Source organism: Pan troglodytes, chromosome 12 (genome assembly GCF_028858775.2).
Source record: "Pan troglodytes isolate AG18354 chromosome 12, NHGRI_mPanTro3-v2.0_pri, whole genome shotgun sequence".
Taxonomy (NCBI): Eukaryota; Metazoa; Chordata; class Mammalia; order Primates; family Hominidae; genus Pan; species Pan troglodytes.
The window spans coordinates 84,785,923-84,808,319 of record NC_072410.2 but is presented as its reverse complement, the minus strand read 5'-3'; the positions used below and the strand labels follow the sequence as shown (position 1 = coordinate 84,808,319).

General features: G+C 37.3%; 1 protein-coding gene across 11 annotated transcripts in view; it reads left to right on the top strand.

The window, feature by feature from the left end:
• The window catches only part of RMDN2 (regulator of microtubule dynamics 2), a 207,192-nt gene that overhangs the window by 63,109 nt on the left and 121,686 nt on the right, over window positions 1–22,397 (top strand). For 7 of the 11 annotated variants that reach the window (XR_010149146.1, XM_009442307.5, XM_009442305.5 and 4 more), the window contains 5 exons: window positions 2,783–2,858; window positions 4,451–4,528; window positions 10,607–10,705; window positions 17,205–17,258; window positions 17,350–17,430. Coding sequence is in view for 10 of the 11 variants with exons in the window: in XM_009442307.5 (XP_009440582.3) it covers window positions 2,783–2,858; window positions 4,451–4,528; window positions 10,607–10,705; window positions 17,205–17,258; window positions 17,350–17,430 (388 nt within the window). In the remaining variant the exon portion in view is untranslated. The remainder of the gene's footprint in view (window positions 1–2,782; window positions 2,859–4,450; window positions 4,529–10,606; window positions 10,706–17,204; window positions 17,259–17,349; window positions 17,431–22,397) is intronic. The other 4 variants (XM_054677786.2, XM_016948373.4, XM_016948374.4 and 1 more) reach the window with 2 other exon arrangements.

Genomic DNA, 22,397 nt, shown 5'->3' with positions numbered 1-22,397 from the left:
CAAACTAGCAAAGTCTCAGCAAACTTTATCAAGTTGAGGAAAATTTTATCAATTTTCCTCAACTTGTTAAAGAACATTTACAGGAAACATACAGCTAACATTATACTTAATGGTGAGAAACTTGCTTTCCCACCATTGAGAAACTAAGATCAGGAGCAAGGTAAGGATGTTCCCTCTTACCACTGCTTTTCAACATTATACTGAAAGTTCTAGCTAATGCCATATAACAAGAAAAGAAAATAAAAGGTATGCAGATTGGGAGGGAAGAAATAAAATTGTTTGCAAAGACAATGATATGATTGTCTTTGTAAAAAAATCTAAAAAAAAAATCTCTTGGGATTAAGCAATTATAGCAAGGTTGCTAGATACAAGGTTAAGGTACAAAAGTCAATCAGTTTCCTCTATACCAGCAATGAAGAAGTGGAGTTTGAAATTAAAAACATAATACTATTTACATTAGCACCAAAAACATTGAAATACATAGATGAAAATGAACAAAGTATGTACAAGATCTCTATGAGAAACGCTTAACAAATATTCAACAGGCGAATGAATAAAACTATGGTATATCCATTCAATGAAATATTACTCAGGGCTAAACAGAAATGAGCTATCAAGGCCATGAAAAGACGTGGAGGAACTTTAAATACATATTACTAAGTAAAAGAAGGCAATCTGAAAAGGCAATATACTATATGGTTCCAACTATATGACATTCTGGGAAAGACCAAACTATGGAGACAGTAAAAGGATCAGTGGTTGCCAGGGGTTGCGGGGAGGGAGGGATGAATAAGCAGAACACAGAGGATTTTTATAGGAAGTAAAACTTTTATGTAACACATTACAACAGTATACACATGTCATTATACATTTGTCAAAACCCATAGAATATTAAACAGCAAGTACAAACCATATTGTAAACTACGGACTTTGGATGATACTGATGTGTCAGTGTAGTTTCATCAGTTTTAACAAATGTACCAATGTGAAGTGGGATGTTAATAGTAGGGGAAGTTGGCCAGGCACAGTGGCTCTTGCCTGTAATCCCAGCGCTTTGGGAGGTTGAGGTGGGCAGATCACCTGAGGTCAGGAGTTCGAGACCAGCCAGGCCAACATGGTGAAATCCCATCTCTACTAAAAATAAAAAAATTAGCCAGGCATGGTGGCACGTGCCTGTAGTCCCAGCTACTCAGGAAGCTGAAGCATGAGAATCGCTTGAACCTGGGAGGCAGAGGTTGCAGTGAGCCAAGATTGCACCACTGCACTCCAGACTGGGCGATAGAGCATGTCTTCATCTCTAAATAAATAAATAATAGTGGGGGCTATAATGTAGGGGCTAGGATAGGAGATATATGGGAATCCTCCATATTTTCTGCTCAGTTTTGCTGTGAACCTAAAAGTGCTCCAAAACATAGTTTATTAATTTTTTAAATAAAAGAACATAGGCCTGAGGCAACAATAACAGTTTTTATAAAGCAGTTTGAGAGTCACTTTCTGTTAATCTGCTTTTCTTGAATTTGAAATCTCTGGAAAGATTTATTGTGGATCTAGAGAGGTACATGAAATTCAGTCTGATTTTAGAACTCGTGAGTAGTAGTGTATCCTATTCTAGTTAAGTTCTGAGGTTGTTTTTAATAGGTTGATATGGTCCTCCTCGTTGCTTTTACTATAGCAGATTCTGTTGATTATACAGAAACTGAAAACAGAGATCAAAAAGGTCATAACTGGAAAGTGGCCATTTTATTGGTTGTCCATATGTGGTATGAATTAAGTTATCGTTTGTGTCTAGGAATGGTCTTACTGTTCCAAATTAAAATTGTTCACTGTTTTTTTGTACTTGGAAGTTATGGATATTCATAGAAATGGCTGAGATAAATAACATCCAAAGTTACATTTTTCATCTTAGTTACTATGACAATGCAAGTAAAAATTAACACCTACTCGAAATATTTAAGTAAATGGATATTTTACCTTAGACAAAAACACTCTGAAATACTTCAAAGATTTTTGTACAGGTAGAAACACTCTGAATGTGAAAAGCAACATATCTTCAATTTTTCCAGTAAATAAGCAAATTGCTGAACAAATATTGCATGCAACTTAAAGTCAAATAACTATTTATGTAAATTTTTGTATTCCCAGTGGAAACAAATAAATGACCTGTGGGATGCACTATTCTAGCAATGAAGTGTTTCCGGGAAGGGTTGAAGGAGAAGGGGAAATTTTTTGAAAAAGCATACTCTAAAATTACCTTTGAGTTTGTTTTAATCGTGGTATTTATTTGCATATTTATTGATATTAAAGGAGCTCATGAAATTGTAAGTTTTTTAAAGGAGGGAATGAATTTTTTAAGTTGACTTTAACAGTATTTTTAATGTTATAAATCTGTTGACAATATTTTTTCTAATTTAATGCTTAATGTGATTAGACTTTTTCTGAGAGTTTCTTCATGACTTTAATATTGATGATGATGATAGTGGCAGGTAACATTTATTGAAAGTCCTTATGTCCTGGGCACTGTTCTAATCACACTACCTGTTTTGGCTTATTTTACCCTCACAATATACATGTAAATATTGTTAGTATCCCCAGTTATAGATGAGAAAACTGGCCTCATGTTAATGTCAAGTATTTATTATTGTTAGGGCCCTTATATTTATATGAATACTCTTGTTAAATATGAATGAATGCTTTAGAGTTTCTTTTAATGTTATGTTTTGGTGGCATTTTGTTAAAAATTTACACAATGGCCACTGTTTTTGTCTGTTTTTGTCCTTTTCAGGTATGCAGTTTTGTGTGGCTATGTATCTGAGTTTGAGGGTTTACAAAACAAAATCAACTATGGGCACCTCTTCAAGGTATTTCTTTTTTTTTCATATTTCTTTTCAGATCCAGACTTATGGAAGGGTATTTATTAATAATAAAAATGTTTTAATGTAGCCATATGTTCCATCAACAGGTATAAACCAGATTATTCAACAGATTAAGCTCTGGGAATTTGCTTTTTTGTTTAAACGTTAGAAAATGAAATTATACTCTTTAAATAGTACTGTGACAAAAAGAATTAAATTATTTGGGTGATTAAAGATTATTATTAGTTGGCCGGCACAGTGGCTCACGCCTGTAATCCCAGCACTTTGGGAGGCCAAGATGGGTGGATCATGAGGTCAGGAGATTGAGACCATCCTGGCGAACACTGTGAAGCCCCATCTCTACTAAAAATACACACAAAAAAAATTAGTGGTGGCAGGCGCCTATAGTCCCAGCTACTCAGGAGGCTGAGGCAGGAGAATGGCATGAACCTGGGGGGCGGAGCTTGCAGTGAGCCACGGTCACGCCACTGCACTCCAGCCTGGGTGACAGAGTGAGACTCCGTCTCAAAAAAAAAAAAAAAAAAAAAAAAAAAAGATTATTATTAGTCCAGATTCTGAAAGAAGTCACGGAGTAGATGAGTATCACTTTTTCAAAGATTAAGAATTAGCCGGCCGGGTGTGGTGGCTCACACCTGTAATCGCAGCACTTTGGGAGGCTGAGGCGGGCAGATTGCTTGAGGCCAGGAGTTCGAGACCAGCCTGGCCAACATGATGAAACCCCATCTCTACTAAAAATACAAAAAGTAGCCAGGCATGGTGGCGGGCCTGTAATCCCAGCTACTTGGGAGGCTGAAGCAGGAGAATCGCTTGAACCAGGGAGGCAGAGGTTGCAGTGAGCCATGATCATGCCACTGCACTCCAGCCTGGACAATAGAATGAGACTCCATCTCAAAAAAAAAAGGCCTTTTGGTCATAAGCTCAATAACATCCTAAGTGTGACCAGCACTAAGTAGTTAACAATCTCTGCATATTGATTTGGTGGAGGAAAAGTAGGATCCAATGTAGGATTTAAGTTTGCCATGATAGACAAATAAAGTAAGTAATACACACACACAAAAAATGTATTATTTGCCTCCATAGCTCAATACATAACCCCTCAACGTCAATAATTACAGAGATGAATAAACGGTTCTTCCCTATTTTCCAGCTCCCTATAACCATTTGATAATGCCAAAGGAATAGGTTTCTCCCCCAATCTAACTGTGCTATTTTTTCTGCCATTGTCCCCTATTCCATGTCATTTGATATTTGTTAGCTCACCTCAGAATCAGTAACTATTCACTAGTCAAGTCATGGGTAGGCAAACATATGACTTTGGTGTTTTCAATTTTTATAACAGTATTTTGGCTTTAAATTACACATAGCTTTATTAAATCCTAGTCACAGTTCTGGTTCTGGTTGTAAGCAATCATTTTTGGTAATATAGTTATTGATAAGATTTCATTGTATTAGTGATAGGGATGGGGAGGACTGAGACAATATTTTAAAACCACTTTTGAGTTACTAGGCTTTGGTGTAGTTCCAGTCAACAATATCTGAAACTTGGGAGATGATTTTCCTTTGGATGCTTCTTTCAGGAACATCTAGATATAGCAATCAAACTTTTACCAGAGGAACCCTTTCTATATTACCTCAAAGGGAGATACTGCTATACTGTAAGTTGAATGCCTTTATTTATAAACTTTATTTGAATATACTATGATTATAGGATAAATTTTCAATGACTTATTGTTTTATTTTTACCCAGTGCCTACTTTAGGGAGAATTATAATAGCAATAAAATTTTATTTTAATGTATAATATATATGTTAAAATTGTGTCTGAATTTATAATTTATACATTATAATTTTAAAAGCTATAATCTATGTATTTTATAATTTATAAACTTGTAATTTATACATATTTGTATGTTATATGCCACATTTTATATATATGTGATCTTTTTCTTTCCTGCTTTTTCATTTCTTTTTGCAGTAGTCACATTCCCTCCCTTTGTGGCTGTCTCAGTTTGGGATCAACCATCCACACACACACCCTGTGTCTAGGTACACTATTCACGGTTCTGTGAGAGGGCTTTTTTTCATCCAGTAGTGTATACTGAGCACAAATTATGTGCTAACTAACTGGCCAGGGATGAATAAAACACTCCTTGCTTTTAAGGAACTTAATTTGGAAGGGATACGCAACATATATAGCTCAAATAAAAGCAGCTGGTCCATGTCTTAAATGACACTATTAGTTTATAGAAAATTACAGAATGTGAAAATGTGTCTTAAGAATATGTGAAAAAAATTATCGTGAAAGGACAATGCCATTTTTGAATGATAAAATTGGGATAGGCAAAGAGATAACTTCTTCACTGCAGCTGAAGGAGAATTAGAGGTGAAGAAGGAAGTTTGCTTTTATTGAACACCTGCTCTATGCCAAATATGCATTCTGTCCTTTATATTTCTTGCTGCATTTCTTCCTTAAAACAGTGCTGTGAAGCAGTTATTATTATACCAGTTTTAAAGATTAAAAATCTGAGTCTTCATGATGTTAAGAACCTTCCCAAAGTCCCATTTAACTAGTCAATGAAAGAGGCAGCATTGAAGTTCAAATTTAATTCCAAAATTTATGCTCTTTATATTGTGTTACGTACGAAGAAAACTTACATTTTGTTAAGGAAAAAGGAGTAAAGGTATATCATCTGTTTTTCTCTTTTTTTCCTGGTTGTAAGATGGCAAAGTCAAATAATAGAATGATTACAACACTCAAATTTTTATAACGTACTTAATGTTGTAAAATACACAATGATGCCTTCATTCTCTGAAATATTGCACTGTTGAGTACACTGTTAATTTGCTAAGTTTGTATTACCTTCCAACAACTCACATGTTTTACTTACTGTTTATTTTCTGTTGATCCCAAGTTATCTGAAAGTTCTTCAAGGAAAATGCACATTTTACACTTCTTGGTAATTTTTTTTCAGCATCTAGCTCAGTTTTTTGGCACTTAAAATAAGCTGCTTCTACAAGTATTTGTTTCTTAAATGATTGATTCACTAAAACTAGAGAAAAAGTAGAAAAAAAACAAAGAATAAACAGCAGTAGTAATAATGGCTAACGTGTACTTGGCTCTTGTAAGTGTTTTATGTGACTGTAAACATATATTGTAGCTCACTCACTTTTTCAAAAACCCTATAAGGTTAATAAGGTTAATAATTTGCCCAGGGTCACTCAGCTAATAAGCAGGAGAACAGGATTCAAACACAAGCAGTTTGTTTCTTTTTTTTTTTCTTTTCTTTTCTTTGACCAAGTCTCGCTCTTGTCACCCAGGCTGGAGTGCAGTGGCATGATCTCGGCTCACTGCAGCCTCCACCTTCTGGGTTCAAGTGATTCTCTTGACTCAGCCTCCCGAGTAGCTGGGATTACACGCGTGTGCCACCACGATCGGCTATTTTTTATTTTATTTTTATTTTTAGTAGAGATGGAGTTTCGCCATGTTGGCCAGGCTGGTCTCACACTCCTGGCCTCAAATGATCCACCTGCCTCGGCCTCCCAAAGTGCTGGGATTACAGGCATGAACCACTACACCTGGCCCAGGCAGTTTACTTCTAAAATCTTTGCTCTTAACTAGTAAGCTCTACTGCCTATAAATTATAAGTATAGATAATGAATATGAATTGTGGAAGAGGAAGTCGGAACTCTTTCCACCAGGGGGATTCAGCTTCCGCCAAGGTAATAAAGCAAGTATGAGCAAATGTGTAAAGAATGTTTCCAGCACATGCAGACTAGAGAACTCAAAATTTTCTGGCCACACAATATCTTAAGGTGTGTGTTAGTTTGAAGTGTGTATGTCTGTTTCTAATCAGGTCAATGGAAGAACCTACAGAAAAAAAAAATAATAATAATAAGGGGAACAGCCAAAGGCCAGAAACAAAGCAAGAATACCAGTTCCAAGTACTGCTAAGCCAGCCTTGAAACCACCTGATAGTCGGAGGCATTTACCAAGGCTGGTAACCTAAAGCTTAGTCTGTAGACCTTTGTTGGGATTGGGGGACTACAGACCTGAGCAGAGCAGAGAGCAGCTTGAAGACTGCCACAATATATCTAGGACTCAAAAAGTACAATGCCTGGTGGGGGGTGGGGGGGAGATGAACTTAAATAAAATTTATTCAGCACAAGCTTATAGCAGTGAAAATTCATTTTCAGCCTTAACAATTGGGAAGATAGAGTTGAAAGGAGGAAATGCTCCTAAGATTTAAAAGCCATTTACCCAACCTCACAAGTGTCTGGAGCTTCAATGTACATTACCTGTCTAGACTTAAAAACTCAAGAAAGAAATTTTAATTCAAAATGGACTCTGATCTTCATGCCATAGAGAAATGGCAAAGGCACATGCTAATCCTCTGTAGAGGAAGGTACCTTTAGATAGGCTTTGTCAAACTTTCACAGAAAGTGCCCCAACAGTGATGAGTTCACAGTCAAAAATTATAGACTATACAAGGAAACAAGCCAACAGTAATGACAGTCAGCAGAAAACAAAACAAAAAACCAGCAGTGGACCTAAAAAGACTTCAGATTTTGGAAATGTGGGATACAGAATATTAAATATGTAGCTATAATGTGTTTTTTAAAATAAGAGGAATTGGCATCAGATAGATGAGCAGCATGAGCAAAATTCAGTGCTGCTTTCTGAAAATAAACTGTTATGGCCATGTAACAGGACAAGCTAGAAATTTCAGAAGGACTTAACAGAGCTTTTCTCTTCCTCCATGATGTCAGGCAGTCTTCATAACATTACCTATGCTAATTACAGCATGTTGTCCAACACCAATTATAGCCATAAAATTAAATTGAAAAGATGAAAACTAGAAGTGTTTCCACATATGTTTGACTGTTTTCCAGATCACATTTCAATTACTTAACAAAAGAAAGTCTGTGAGTGGTAAGCAAGCATATGAAAACATACTGATCATCAGTAGTCATTAGAAAAATGCAAATTAAAACCACAGAGAAAGACCACTATATATTCACTTTTTAAAAGGGCTAAAATTTAAAAGATGACAATACCAAGTACCAGCGAGGATATAGAGCAATTGAAACTCATATGTTTCAATGGGAATATGTGAATAATAAATATATTATCAATTCCTAAGTATTCACCAAGAGAAATAAAAATATATGCTCACACAAAGACTAGCGTATGAATTTTTATAGCAGCCTTAGCAGCATAAGAACATGCATGACTCTTCAAAGCATTATGCCAAGAAAGCTCACAGAAGACTACCTAATTGCATTGATATGAAACTCTAGAAAAGGCAAATTATAGTCAGATCAGTATTTGTGTAGGGCTAGGAGCAGGTTAAGGAGATTGACAGCAAAGGGGTATGAGAGAACTTTTTAGGATGATGAAAATGTACTATATATTGGTTGTGGCAGTTACAGGATTGTATGCATTTGTCAAAACTCGCTGAACTGTACACTTCTATTGGAGGAAATTTTATTTTATATAGATTATACCTCAGTAAAGCTAATTTAAAAAATACCTAGTGACCGAGAAACATAGAAAGTAAACATGTGGAAAAGTTATATCAAATAGTAACCAAATAAATAATAATCAAACTAAAACATATATATGGTTTCAGGCATCTGTTGGGGGTCCTGGAATATACCCCATGAAGAAGAGGGGATGACTACTACTACTACTACTACTACTACTACTACACACACACTCATAAATTTTAAGGCAAAAGTATATCTAGAGATAAAGAGGGTAACTATATAGTAAGTTTAATTCACAAGGAAAGTGTTTATAAACTAGTGTGCTTCTAATAACAGCCTCAGAACTATAAAATAAAAATTGACCAAATTATAAGGATAAATGTACAGATCAACCATATACTGGTATTTTCACCCACCCCTTTTAGTAATTAATGGAACAAGAAAACAAAAAAGTATTAGTTTGTAAAACACTGGAGCCTCACATTTAATAAGCTTGATCTAATAAATATGAAGCCATGTGGCTAACCATTGGAGAATAGACATCTTTTCAAGCATATGCAGAATGTGTGCTAAAATGGACCATATATGAGGCTGTGAAACAAGTCTGAATACATTTCAAAGAACTGATGTCATGCAGTTTTTCTGATCATAATGCAATTAAACTAAAAATTTAAAAAACAAAATTATAGAAATGATAATGAAAACCCCAAGTAGATGCCATTTTATTCCTACTCTTTTTATAAAAATTGTAAAATCTCAGTATGAGGTGTTTCAAGGATATGTATGGAGCAGCGGGAATTATTACATTGCTGTGGAAACATAAATCAGCGTGACTGCCTTGGGAACCATTGAGTAGTATCTTTTAAATTTGACTGTTTGCCTGCCATGTGATCGTGCCTACCCTACAGAGACTCACAAATGTGCTCCACTGTTGAAATGATGAAATATTTCAGTTATTTAAATGACTGAACTTCAGTCATACTCATTATCCTGGATGAAATCTTAGAATCATACCATTAAGTGAAAAAGCAAGTCATATAAGGAAATAAGCAATATATTATTTTTTACAAAGTTCAAAGCGAAGCAAAAATAAGCATACCAATAAGAAAAATTATGTCAAAAAATAAGGAAATAATTTTTTAATTAGAGGATAATGGACTGGGCAAGGTGGCTTATGCCTGTAATCCTAGCACTTTGAGAGTCTGAGGCGGGAGGATCTCTTGAGCCCAGAAGTTCAGGACCAGCCTGGACAATATAGGAAGACCCTGTCTCTACAAAAAATTTAAAAAATTAATTGAGCATGTGATGCACACCTGTAGTTCCAACTATTCAGGAGTCTGAAGTGGGAGGATTGTTGAGCCCAGGAGGTCGAGGCTGCAGTGAGCCATGATCGTGCCGCTGTACGGTATGATCCAGCCTGAGCAACAAGGTGAGACATTGCCAAAAAAAAAAAAGAGGATATTGGCTACCAAGGAATCTAGGTGATGGGACTGAGAAGGAAGATAATTTATGGGGTTGGACAAGCATCAACTGGGTCAATACCCTTTTAAGTATTCATTTTTGAGCCAGTTTAATCTTTTAGAATGAACATCTAATATTTATATTTGGGGAAAGAGGAAAACTTTTTAGAAGAAAGCAAAAAAATCAGTGGTAATATGAAATTTAGTTTTGGTGGTTATTGATTTTTTAAAAAATCTTCGGGATTGTAAATATGTATAGTGGGTCCCCATTCCCTGCTCCTTCTGGCTTGAGGATCCCTATTCTATTTACATATCTGAGATGCCACCTCTGGGTCAGGAGGCCAGTTGGCAGCATGGAGTAGGCAGGAGGAGAGCAAAGGCGGAGTCTTGTAGCCCCTGTGTGCTGTACGAAGAGATACACCGTAGTCACCTCAGAATCCAGAATCAGATGAACAAACGGGATCAGCGTTATTTCCCACCCCACCCCTTTTTCCTCTGATTTGACACAAATTTTCTTATCCAGAGTATTTCAAGTTGGTTTTGAAACCAGTGCTTCTGGACCCCATGGTTCCTTAGAATTGTGAAAAAGGAAGGTAAAATATTAACATGAATGCCATGAGGGTGGTATCTCTAATATATATTATTTATGGATATATATTTTCATTTGTATATGTTATATCTATACACACACACACGTATATACACATAACACACGTCTAACTGGGGAGAGATAATCCATTCAAAAGGTGAACAACTTTCTAAGAGTGATGTTGTTGTGTATTTGCAGGTCTCAAAACTGAGCTGGATTGAGAAAAAAATGGCTGCTACTCTGTTTGGAAAAATACCATCTTCAACTGTACAAGAAGCTTTACACAATTTCCTTAAGGTACATTTTGTGTATCCATTATTTTAGTGTCAGACTGATTACCATCTGCACCAATCCCTGCTGCCGTTGTCAAGGAAATCTTTTCTCCATGTGGAGCCTCAGTTTGAATCCTAGTTTTGGCATGTTCTGTTTTAAGCCCTTCATAATGCAAGTTATTAATATGTTTTAAGTCTAAACTCCTTAGAACAGCTAGTTATGCCCTAGGTTCTAGGAATTACAAACTACTTTTTAAAAATAACCCAGCAGCCTAAATGAAGATTTAGGTTTGACAGTTCTTACTGCTAAGTCCAAGAACAGCTCTCTGAGTCACTTGAGCATGTGCAGAAACAGTCACGCCCTGATGGTTAAACTTAGTCCCAGTACTCCTGATTAGCCTAACATAGAACCAGTTTAATCTTAAGGAAATAAAAGTGCTAAAGGAAGAGTTATTTTAAAAGCTAACTCCTAAAGTTGCAGATATTTCTCTGGAAGATTCTTGGGGTATCAGACCAAATCAGTATTCTCAATCCTGTCTTAAAATGTATAATCGCTGTACTATACAACTCGAAGCAGTAATATATGTGTGTGTGAGCTCACATGTAAATGTATAATATAACCACCCATATAATCAACTTCCTGTGGGGGTAATAATCCCTTTACCTTTCTCTGGAACCAGTTTCAAAATTTTATAGTTACTAAATGTGTTTTCCTTCCCAACCTACCTACTTCAAGTTTACAAAAATACAGACAAGGCTGCATGCAGTGGCTCACCTCTGTAATCCCAACACTTTGGAAGGCTGAGGTAGGAGGATTGCTTGAGGCCAGGAGTTTGAGACCAGCCTGGGCAACATAGCAACATGCCATCTCTACAAAAAAATAAAAAAATTTGCTGGGCATGGTGGCATAACAACAGTCCCAGCTACTCAGGAGACTGAGGCGGGAGAATCACTTGAGCCCAGTAGTTCAAGGCTGCAGTGAGCCGTGATCACACCACTGCACTCTAGCCTGACCAAAAGAGCATGACGTTATCTCAAAAATAATAATAATAAATGTCTTGTACATGCTAATATTTGTGCTGTATTTCAGGGAGCAGTTTTGTAGAACTGAGAGGGAATTTGTAGATCATGTAGTCTAGGTTTCTTCTCAGTTTCTATCTCTCACCCCCAATGGCCAGTGGCTGCCTCAAGTGAAAAAATAAGTGTCCTGAAATCAAGCACAAGCCCAGCAGAAAGAGTTCAAAAAATAAAAAAGAAACGGGCTGTACATTTCTTATTTTTTATGTAATGTGATCCCTTTTTTTGTTTTATAAAAAGGGAGTCAATACCTCAGGAACTTAATTTGTTGCATTTCACACAATGACAATCAAAGATTTGATTTAAATATAAGTGAAGGCTAAGACTGTATCACTCCCATTTCTTCACCCTTTTCCTACCACTGAAAATTAGTTCCCCCATTTTAAATTGTATAAGAATGTAGATTATGATCTATTTAAGATAAAATATTTATATAAAAGATGCCACATTAACTAGCAAAAATGTTATCTGTACTCAAAACTCATTTCCTCATAATATCAAAGTTATAATTGAGGAGCAGGTTTTCAGAACACTGTAGAAAAGTTCTTGAGATGCTAATGTGACTGAAATAATACACAGATGAAATCAAAAGTGGTAAGTAGCACAGTAATGCTGAGGTAAAGTATGCAAATTTCGGAACCAGACTACCTGGTTAAATCTCAGGCTCTACCACTTACCAGCTGATTAACATTGGGCAAATTGCTTAACCTCTCTCTCAGTTTCATCAATAACATGGAGATAATAGTACTTACCTCATAGTGGTGTTGTAAGGATTATCTACATTCCTACAAGTAAATTGCTTAGAGTGTGCCTAGCACCCAGTAAGTCCTCAGCAAAAACTCATAGAATTTTAATTTCATTAAAATTTAAACACCTCAGCAAACCATCTTGGGGAGCCCGGCATTAGGTCATTACTTAGACTTTAGTCTCAAAATGCCTTCCATGTTGTTTGTCAAAGAAAAGAGAGGAGGCATCAGGAATGCTTCTTGCCATATTTACTAAAACAGCTGAGAGGACTGAGGGATCTGGAGTGCTGAGGCTAAGGCTGTGGTGGAACTAAGAAATCTGGGAAGTGGAGGAGATGAAAGGGAAACAGCACAGACCCTGGCTCCCACACCCAGGAGAGTCTGCAACCCCCGGGTCCTACAACACAGGAGGCCGTGTTGTTGGTACCCAGACTGCCCCAAATCCACCCCTCCAAAGAGCGTTCACAGGGGCCAGGAATGTGTCTCTAGAGCCATCCAGCTGGATCCCGTAGAGGTTGAGAACACTGAGTTTAGAGTTGACAAGTGAAGTTGAGACCTGAGCCTTTCCTGTCTGAATGACCTGGACACACATTTCCTTAGTTCTCCCACTCTCAAATTCTTCATCCGTGAAATGGCCATAATAATACCTACTTTGTACAGTTTTTGTGAAGGTTACATAAAATAATATATTTTATATTCTTAGCCCAGGGTCTAACATGTTAAATGTTCTAACTAAAAATCAATGTTAGCTGCTATTGTTTTGCTATTATAGCAGGGGAAAATTGGTCCTCCACAGCCTCAAAGCATCTAGGGAGGTGGTTTAGACACCTGTAGGAGTCATCTGTGAATCCCCTGGGGAAATTCTTTCAAACTATAGCATGCTTCCCACCTCATCCAAAATTCTGGCATGATTCCCTAGGGCAGTGGTTCTCAACCTTGGCTGTGCATTGCAGTCATCTGAGGCACCTTACAAAATGGCAGCCCAGGCCATGACCCAGACTCATTGCTTCAGAACCTCTGGGTATCTTGAAGTATAGTTTATAAGCAATAAATTGTACCCATTTTAAGTGTACAGTTCAGTGAAGTTTGACAAACTTATATACCTATGTAACCACCACTGTAACCACCACCATTTCAAGATAGCATTTTCATCATCCTAGAAAGTTGTCTTTGCCTCTTTGCTGTCAATTTCCCCCATCTCCTGCCCCAAGTAACCACTGATCTGCTTTCTATCACTATAAATTAGTTTTGCCCATTCTAAAATTTAATATAAATGGAATCATACAACATGTACTTTTGTGTATATCTGGCTTTTACTCAGCATACTGTTTTGAGATTCATTCATTTTATTGAGTGTATCAGCAGCTCCTTTTCATTGCTAAGTAATATTCCATTATATGGATATACCATAATTTGTTTATGTGTTAACTTACTGATAGACATTTGAGTTGTTTCTGGTTTGATGCTATTTTGAATAAAGCTTCTGTGAACATTCAAATGCAAGTTTGGTGTTGACATATTTTATTTCTCTTGGATAAGCACCTAGGGGTGGAATTGTTGTGTCATGTGGTATGTGCTTTTAAACGTTGATCAGTGTTTTTAAAGATCATAAAACTATTGATTCCGATGGCAGCTGCTGGCATGGCTGGAAACCACTGGATGAGAGGATGGGTGTGTGTAGTAAATGACAGGTGTGGCAATGTTGGGAGACAGGCTACCCTGATTGCACTTATTGTTTGCAGTCATATGATCCCTGAGTCTGTACTAGTGGCTTCCCCAGCTGCAGAGCTCTTGGCTGTGTCCTGATATGGTATAAGGCTGCTGCTTGAGCTTATAAGATGTTTTAAAGAAGAGCTAATTTATTCAACATTGTTTATTAAGCACATAACTAGTGCCAAACATGGCATCAAATACTGGGAACACAGAAATGACCAACAAAGTTCCTACCTTCAGGGAACTTGGATAGCCAAGACAAATTAAATATGTATAATATTCTTTGCCAGGTGTTATGATAAAGAGTATTCTAAGGGCCTTTCTAGAAACTGCCTCATCATTGGAACATTACATTGAAACATTAGCATTTGAGTAATGCTACCCTCCTTGTAATTCATCCAAGGCCTTTTGTGAAAGGTCAGAATCTGTTTTACCTTAGGAATTCAGTGTTGTTAGTTGCCTGTCTGTGTTCTGTTGGGCTTCAGATTTTTAAACCATGAGAACAAAAAGAGATGTTCTGATTTATAATCACTTTAGTTAACTAAACATAGGTGTTAAGCTATATATGCAGAATTAGAATGCCAGCATTAAAGAAATAAGCTGTTTACATGCATACATTGGGGCAAGTTATCCCCATTAAGGGATTCGGACAGAGCTGAGGCAACTACCAGGCATAGAAGAAGGTATAATTGAATAAAGTTCAGTCTTAAGTCCCTCTTATTAGAATGGCTCAAGAAATGCACTTACCAAACTAGAAGACTTGAAATGGAAATGATTAGACAAGAGAGAAACAGGAGAACCAGAATCCATGGATAAGAGAGAAGAAGCAGGAAAACCAGAATCCATTGATTAAGAGAGAAGAAGCAGAAGAACCAGAATCCATGGATGCCACTGTAGGATGGTCAAGGCTCTGGCTTGATTGAAATTGACAACTTCCTTTAATCTGTTGGTAGCTTTGCTGTCTCTCCGGCAGGTTTCATTCCACGCCCAGACACTGTTAACCTACCTGGTCTTAAAGATTTATACCGAGTCTGGCTCCCTACCCTAGTAGGAGATTTTTGTCCTCCTTCTTCTAGAACGCTTCTCTTTTGGATTCTGTACAGAATAAAATGTCTTTTACAAGGGATGTGCCCTTATAAGGTGTTGGACCACTTCTTAGCACCCTGATTTGGATTTATCTCCATTAGTATCTATCTTTAAAAATATATATATTATTTTGACTCAGCAATTCAACTTCTGGGAATCTCCCTTATAGGCATAAACACACATGTACACAAGCGTATGGGAAAAAGTATGTTAATTGGTTATTAGTAGTAATAATGAAAACGGAGAATAAATCAAGATGTCCAATGGAGAATGCTTCCTTTCATTATGATTCATGCAGAATATGAAATACAGCTATTAAAAATGATGAAGTATATCTATGCTAACATGAAAATGTGTTTGTAATATGGGAAAAAAAGTCTGGGGCCAATATGTAGATTTTCTATCAATGTGCACATTTATTCACTTTTATGTATTTGTATTTTTCTAGCTTTACTGAGGCATAATTGACAAGAATTATATATCTGTAAATTATATATATGTAAAATGGTTCCATTTTGTTTTGTTTTCAAAAGCCAAATATCTGTTTTTTTATTTGCCTATACTTGGCAAAGAGTCTGGTAGGATACATGTCAAATGGCTGATAGTGGTTACCTCTGGGGCATGAGCCTGAAGTTGAGAATAAAACTGGGAAGGAGAAACTTTCACTTTTTAATTTTGGAAATGTCTGGATTCTTCATATCTTGTGAAACAAGGATATTTTTGTAAATTTTTAAAAGCATCCTCTTCTCTTGTGTTCTACCCCCCTCTAGGGTGGAGACTCCAGGTTGTAAGCTTGCTTGCCTGGGCCTTCAAAACAGCGAAAGCTGACTCTGAAGCAAGACTGACTTAGGTTCTAAGAAGAGCTGTCTAGTAACAATACCATACCTGAAAGAATTCTTATTTCCCAGAGATAAAGGAACTGGTACATAAAAGATCAGTAGATAGGAGAAAAGTACCTTTATAATACCTACTCATGTCTACTACCTGGACTGGATGTTTCAAGGATCTGTCTTTCCTTTAAAAGTCCATAATTTGATGGACTTCAGATATTATTTAACTTCTGTGGAATATGTTGAAATCACAAGAAATCAAATATTAATCTAGTGGAAGATGCTTGCCATGGGGTACCAGTCATGCTCTACTGTCATTTTCTAAATAGATAGTGAGGCTGGGAGTGGTGGCTCACGCCTCTAATCCCAGCACTTTGGGAGGTCGAGGAGGGTGGATCACCTGAGGTCAGGAGTTTGAGACAAGCCTGGACAATATGGTGAAATCCCATCTCTATTAAAAATACAAAAATTAGCCAGGCATGGTGGCAGGTACCTGTAATCCCAGCTACTCTGGAGGCCGAGGCAGGAGAATCGCCTGAACCTGGGAGGCAGAGGTTGCAGTGAGCCGAGATCACGCCACTGCACTCCAGCCTGGGCAACAGAGCAAGACCTGATAGACAGACAGACAGACAGACAGACAGATAGATAGATAGATAGATAGATAGATAGATAGATAGATAGGCAGACAGATAGACAGGCAGACAGACAAACGTATAGGACTTGTCCTAGGAATATCACCAGTTGTTTTTGTTCTTGAAAAGAAAAAGATAGAGAAAGAAGACTGAGGAAAATCATTATGTAAAGAAATCTGAAAACCATAAAGTATCTCATTGCTTTGTAAGCTTTATGACCATGGTAATCAATTTTATTTTAATGGCTAAATGCAAAGGCTATGTTTCCACCCAAAAGATACTTAAACTGATCAAGTGATTCAAATGTGAAACAACCAACCTAAATTCTTAGGGCAGTTTGGTTCATAATATTTGATTTATTTAAATATATTCTCTTCACTTGTGGTTACTGTTATTTTAATATTGCCCTGTTATTCTCTCATGTTTTTCTCTCAAATCAGGCTGAAGAACTCTGCCCTGGTTATTCTAATCCCAATTACATGTACTTAGCAAAGGTAATGAAGACCACTGTTCTGCTTTAAGATCACTTTGAACCTATCACATGAAAACAGATTATGTTTAATATTGGTTATTTCTCATTTCCAGTGTTATACTGATCTTGAGGAAAACCAGAATGCTTTGAAGTTCTGTAATTTGGCATTATTGCTTCCTACTGTTACCAAAGAGGTAAGTCCAGAAAGTGACAGTGAGTGCTGTTGTCTTGTTAGTACTATTCGAGCTCAAAATAGGAATAACTCGTTTAGATACATTTGTAGTTTTCTGTATTCAATTTTATGTATTTATTTTTATTCTACCTTTATAGAAGTATAATTGACAAACAAAAACTATATGTATACAGCATGATGTTTTGATAGACATATACATTATGAAATGACTACCACAATCAAGCTAATTAACACATTCATCGCCTCACATAGTTACTTTTTTTATTGTTGAGAACATTTGAGATCCACTCTCTTAGCAAATTTCAAACATACAATACAGTATTATTAACTATAGTCACATTGCTGTCCTTTAAATCTCCAGAACCTATTCATCCTGCATAACTGAAACTGTGTACCCTAGACCAATATCTCCCCATTTCTCCCACCCTTCCAGCCCCTGACAGCCACCCTTCTACTCTCTCCTTCTATGATGGAGTTTTCTTTCTTTTTTTTTTTTATTATACTTTAAGTTTTAGGGTACATGTGCACAACATGCAGGCTTGTTACATATGTATATATGTGCCATGTTGGTGTGCTGCACCCATTAACTCGTCATTTAACATTAGGTATATATATCTCCTAATGCTATCCCTCCCCACTCCCCCCACCCCACAACAGGCCCTGGTGTGTGATGTTCCCGTTCCTGCGTCCATGTGTTCTGATTGTTCAATTCCCACCTATGAGTGACAACATGTGGTGTTTGGTTTTTTGTCCTTGCGATAGTTTGCTGAGAATGACGGTTTCCAGCTTCATCCATGTCCCTACAAAGGACATGAACTCATCATTTTTATGGCTGCATAGTATTCCATGGTGTATATGTGCCACATTTTCTTAATCCAGTCTATCATTTTTGGACATTTGGCTTGATTCCAAGTCTTTGCTATTGTGAATAGTGCCACACTAAACATCCGTGTGCATGTGTCTTTATAGCAGCATGATTTATAATCCTTTGGGTATATACCCAGTAATGGGATGGCTGGGTCAAATGGTATTTCTAGTTCTAGATCCCTGAGGAATCACCACACTGACTTCCACAGTGGTTGAACTAGTTTACAGTCCCACCAACAGTGTAAAAGTGTTCCTATTTCTCCACATCCTCTCCAGCACCTGTTGTTTCCTGACTTTTTAATGATCGTCATTCTAACTGGTGTGAGATGGTGTCTCATTGTGGTTTTGATTTGAATTTCTCTGATGGCCAGTGATGATGAGCATTTTTTCATGTGTCTTTTGGCTGCATAAATGTCTTCTTTTGAGAAGTATCTGTTCATATCCTTTGCCCACTTTTTGATGGGGTTGTTTTTTTCTTGTAAATTTGTTTGAGTTCATTGTAGATTCTGGATATTAGCCCTTTGTCAGATGAGTAGATTGCAAAAATTTTCTCCCATTCTGTAGGTTGCCGGTTCACTCTGTTGGTAGTTTATTTTGCTGTGCAGAAGCTCTTTAGTTTCATTAGATCCCATTTGTCAATTTTGGCTTTTGTTGCCATTGCTTTTGGTGTTTTAGACATGAAGTCCTTGCCCATGCCTATGTCCTGAATGGTAGTGCCTAAGTTCTCTTAGGGTTTTTATGGTTTTAGGTCTAACATGTAAGTCTTTAATCCATCTTGAATTAATTTTTGTATAAGGTATAAGGAAGGGATCCAGTTTCAGCTTTCTACGTATGGTTAGCCAGTTTTCCCAGCACCATTTATTAAGTAGGGGATCGTTTCCCCATTTCTTGTTTTTGTCAGGTTTGTCAAAGATCAGATGGTTGTAGATATGCAGCATTATTTCTGAGGGCTCTGTTCTGTTCCATTGGTCTATATCTCTGTTTTGGTACCAGTACCATGCTGTTTTGGTTACTGTAGCCTTGTAGTATAGTTTGAAGTCAGGTAGTGTGATGCCTCCAGCTTTGTTCTTTTGGCTTAGGATTGACTTGGCAATGTGGGCTCTTTTTTGGTTCCATATGAACTTTAAGGTAGTTTTTTCCAATTCTGTGAAGAAAGTCATTGGTAGCTTGATGGGGATGGCATTGAATCTATAAATTACCTTGGGCAGTATGGCCATTTTCACGATATTGATTCTTCCTACCCATGAGCATGGAATGTTCTTCCATTTGTTTGTATCCTCTTTTATTTCATTGAGCAGTCGTTTGTAGTTCTCCTCGAAGAGGTCCTTCACGTCCCTTGTAAGTTGAATTCCTAGGTATTTTATTCTCTTTGAAGCACTTGTGAATGGGAGTTCACTCATGATTTGGCTCTCTGTTTGTCTGTTATTGGTGTCTAAGAATGCTTGTGATTTTTGCACAATGATTTTGTATCCTGAGACTTTGCTGAAGTTGCCTATCAGCTTAAGGAGATTTTGGGCTGAGATGATGGGATTTTCTAGATATACAATCATGTCATCCGCAAACAGGGACAATTTGACTTCCTGTTTTCCTAATTGAATACCCTTTATTTCCTTCTCCTGCCTGATTGCCCTGGCCAGAACTTCCAATACTATGTTGAATAGGAGTGGTGAGAGAGGGCATCCCTGTCTTGTGCCAGTTTTCAAAGGGAATGCTTCCAGTTTTTGCCCATTCCGTACGATACTGGCTGTGGGTTTGTCATAGATAGCTCTTATTATTTTGAGATACGTCCCATCAATACCTAATTTATTGAGAGTTTTTAGCATGAAGTGTTGTTGAACTTTGTCAAAGGCCTTTTCTGCATCTATTGAGATAATCATATGTTTTTTGTCCTTGGTTCTGTTTATATGCTGGATTACATTTATTGATCTACGTATGTTGAACCAGCCTTGCATCCCAGGGATGAAGCCCACTTGATGATGGTGGATAAGCTTTTTGATGTGCTGCTGGATTCGGTTTGCCAGTATTTTATTGAGGATTTTTGCATCGATGTTCATGAGGGATATTGGTCTAAAATTCTCTTTTTTTGCTGTATCTCTGCCAGGCTTTGGTATCAGGATGATGCTGGCCTCATAAAATGAGTTAGGGAGGATTCCCTCTTTTTCTGTTGATTGGAATAGTTTCAGAAGGAATGGTACCAGCTCCTCCTTGTACCTCTGGTAGAATTTGGCTGTGAATCCATCTGGTCCTGGACTTTTTTTGGTTGGTAAGCTATTAATTATTGCCTCGATTTCAGAGCCTGTTATTGGTCTATTCAGAGATTCAACTTCTTCCTGGTTTAGTCTTGGGAGGGTGTAAGTGTCGAGGAATTTATCCGTGTCTTCCAGATTTTCTAGTTTATTTGCGTAGAGGTGTTTATAGTATTCTCTGATGGTAGTTTGTATTTCTGTGGGATCGGTGGTGATAGCCCCTTTATCATTTTTTATTGCGTCTATTTGATTCTTCTATCATTTCTTCTTTATTAGTCTTCCTAGCGGTCTATCAATTTTGTTGATCTTTTCAAAAAACCAGCTCCTGGATTCATTGATTTTTTGAAGGGTTTTTTATGTCTGTGTTTCCTTCAGTTCTGCTCTGATCTTAGTTATTTCTTGCCTTCTGCTAGCTTTTGAATGTGTTTGCTCTTGCTTCTCTAGTTCTTTTAATTGTGATGTTAGGGTGTCAATCTTAGATCTTTCCTGCTTTCTCTGGTGGGCATTTAGTGCTATAAATTTCCCTCTACACACTGCTTCGAATGTGTCCCAGAGATTCTGATATGTTGTATCTTTGTTCTCGTTGGTTTCAAAGAACATCTTTATTTCTGCCTTCATTTCATTATGTACCCAGTAGTCACTCAGGAGCAGGTTGTTCAGTTTCCATGTATTTGAGGGGTTTTGAGTGAGTTTCTTAATCCTGAGTTCTAGTTTGATTGCACTGTAGTCTGAGAGACAGTTTGTTATAATTTCTGTTCTTTTACATTTGCCGAGGAGTGCTTTACTTCCAACTGTGTGGTCAATTCTGGAATAAGTGTGGTGTGGTGCTAAGAAGAATGTATATTCTGTTGATCTGGGGTGGAGAGTTCTGTAGATGTCTATTAGGTCCGCTTGGTGCAGAGCTGAGTTCAATTCCTGGGTATCCTTGTTAACTTTCTGTCTCGTTGATCTGTCGAATGTTGACAGTGGGGTGTTAAAGTCTCCCATTATTACTGTGTGGGAGTCTAAGTCTCTTTGTAGGTCACTAAGGACTTGCTTTATGAATCTGGGTGCTCCTGTATTGGGTATATATATATTTAGGATAGTTAGTTCTTCTTGTTGAATTGATCCCTTTACCATTATGTAATGGCCTTCTTTGTCTCTTTTGATCTTTGTTGGTTTAAAGTCTGTTTTCTCAGAGGCTAGGATTGCAACCCCTGCCTTTTTTTGTTTTCCATTTGCTTGGTAGATCTTCCTCCATCCCTTTATTTTGAGCCTATGTGTGTCTCTGCATGTGAGATGGGTTTCCTGAATACAGCACACTGATGGGTCTTGACTCTTTATCCAATTTGCCAGTCTGTGTCTTTTAGTTGGAGCATTTAGCCCATTTACATTTAAATTTAGTATTGTTATGTGTGAATTTAATCCTGTCATTATGATGTTAGCTGGTTATTTCGCTCATTAGCTGATGCAGTTTCTTCCTAGCCTCGATGGTCTTTACAATTTGGCATGTTTTTGCAGTGGCTGGTACCGGTTGTTCCTTTCCATGTTTAGTGCTTCCTTCAGGAGCTCTTTTAGGGCAGGCCTGGTGGTGACAAAATCTCTCAGCATTTGCTCGTCTGTAAAGGATTTTATTTCTCCTTCACTTATGAAGCTTAATTTGGCTGGATATGAAATTCTGGGTTGAAAATTCTTTTCTTTAAGAATGTTGAATATTGGCCCACACTCTCTTCTGGCTTGTAAAGTTTCTGCTGAGAGATCAGCTGTTAGTCTGATGGGCTTCCCTTTATGGGTAACCCGTCCTTTCTCTCTGGCTGCCCTTAACATTTTTTCCTTCATTTCAACTTTGGTGAATCTGACAATTACATGTCTTGGA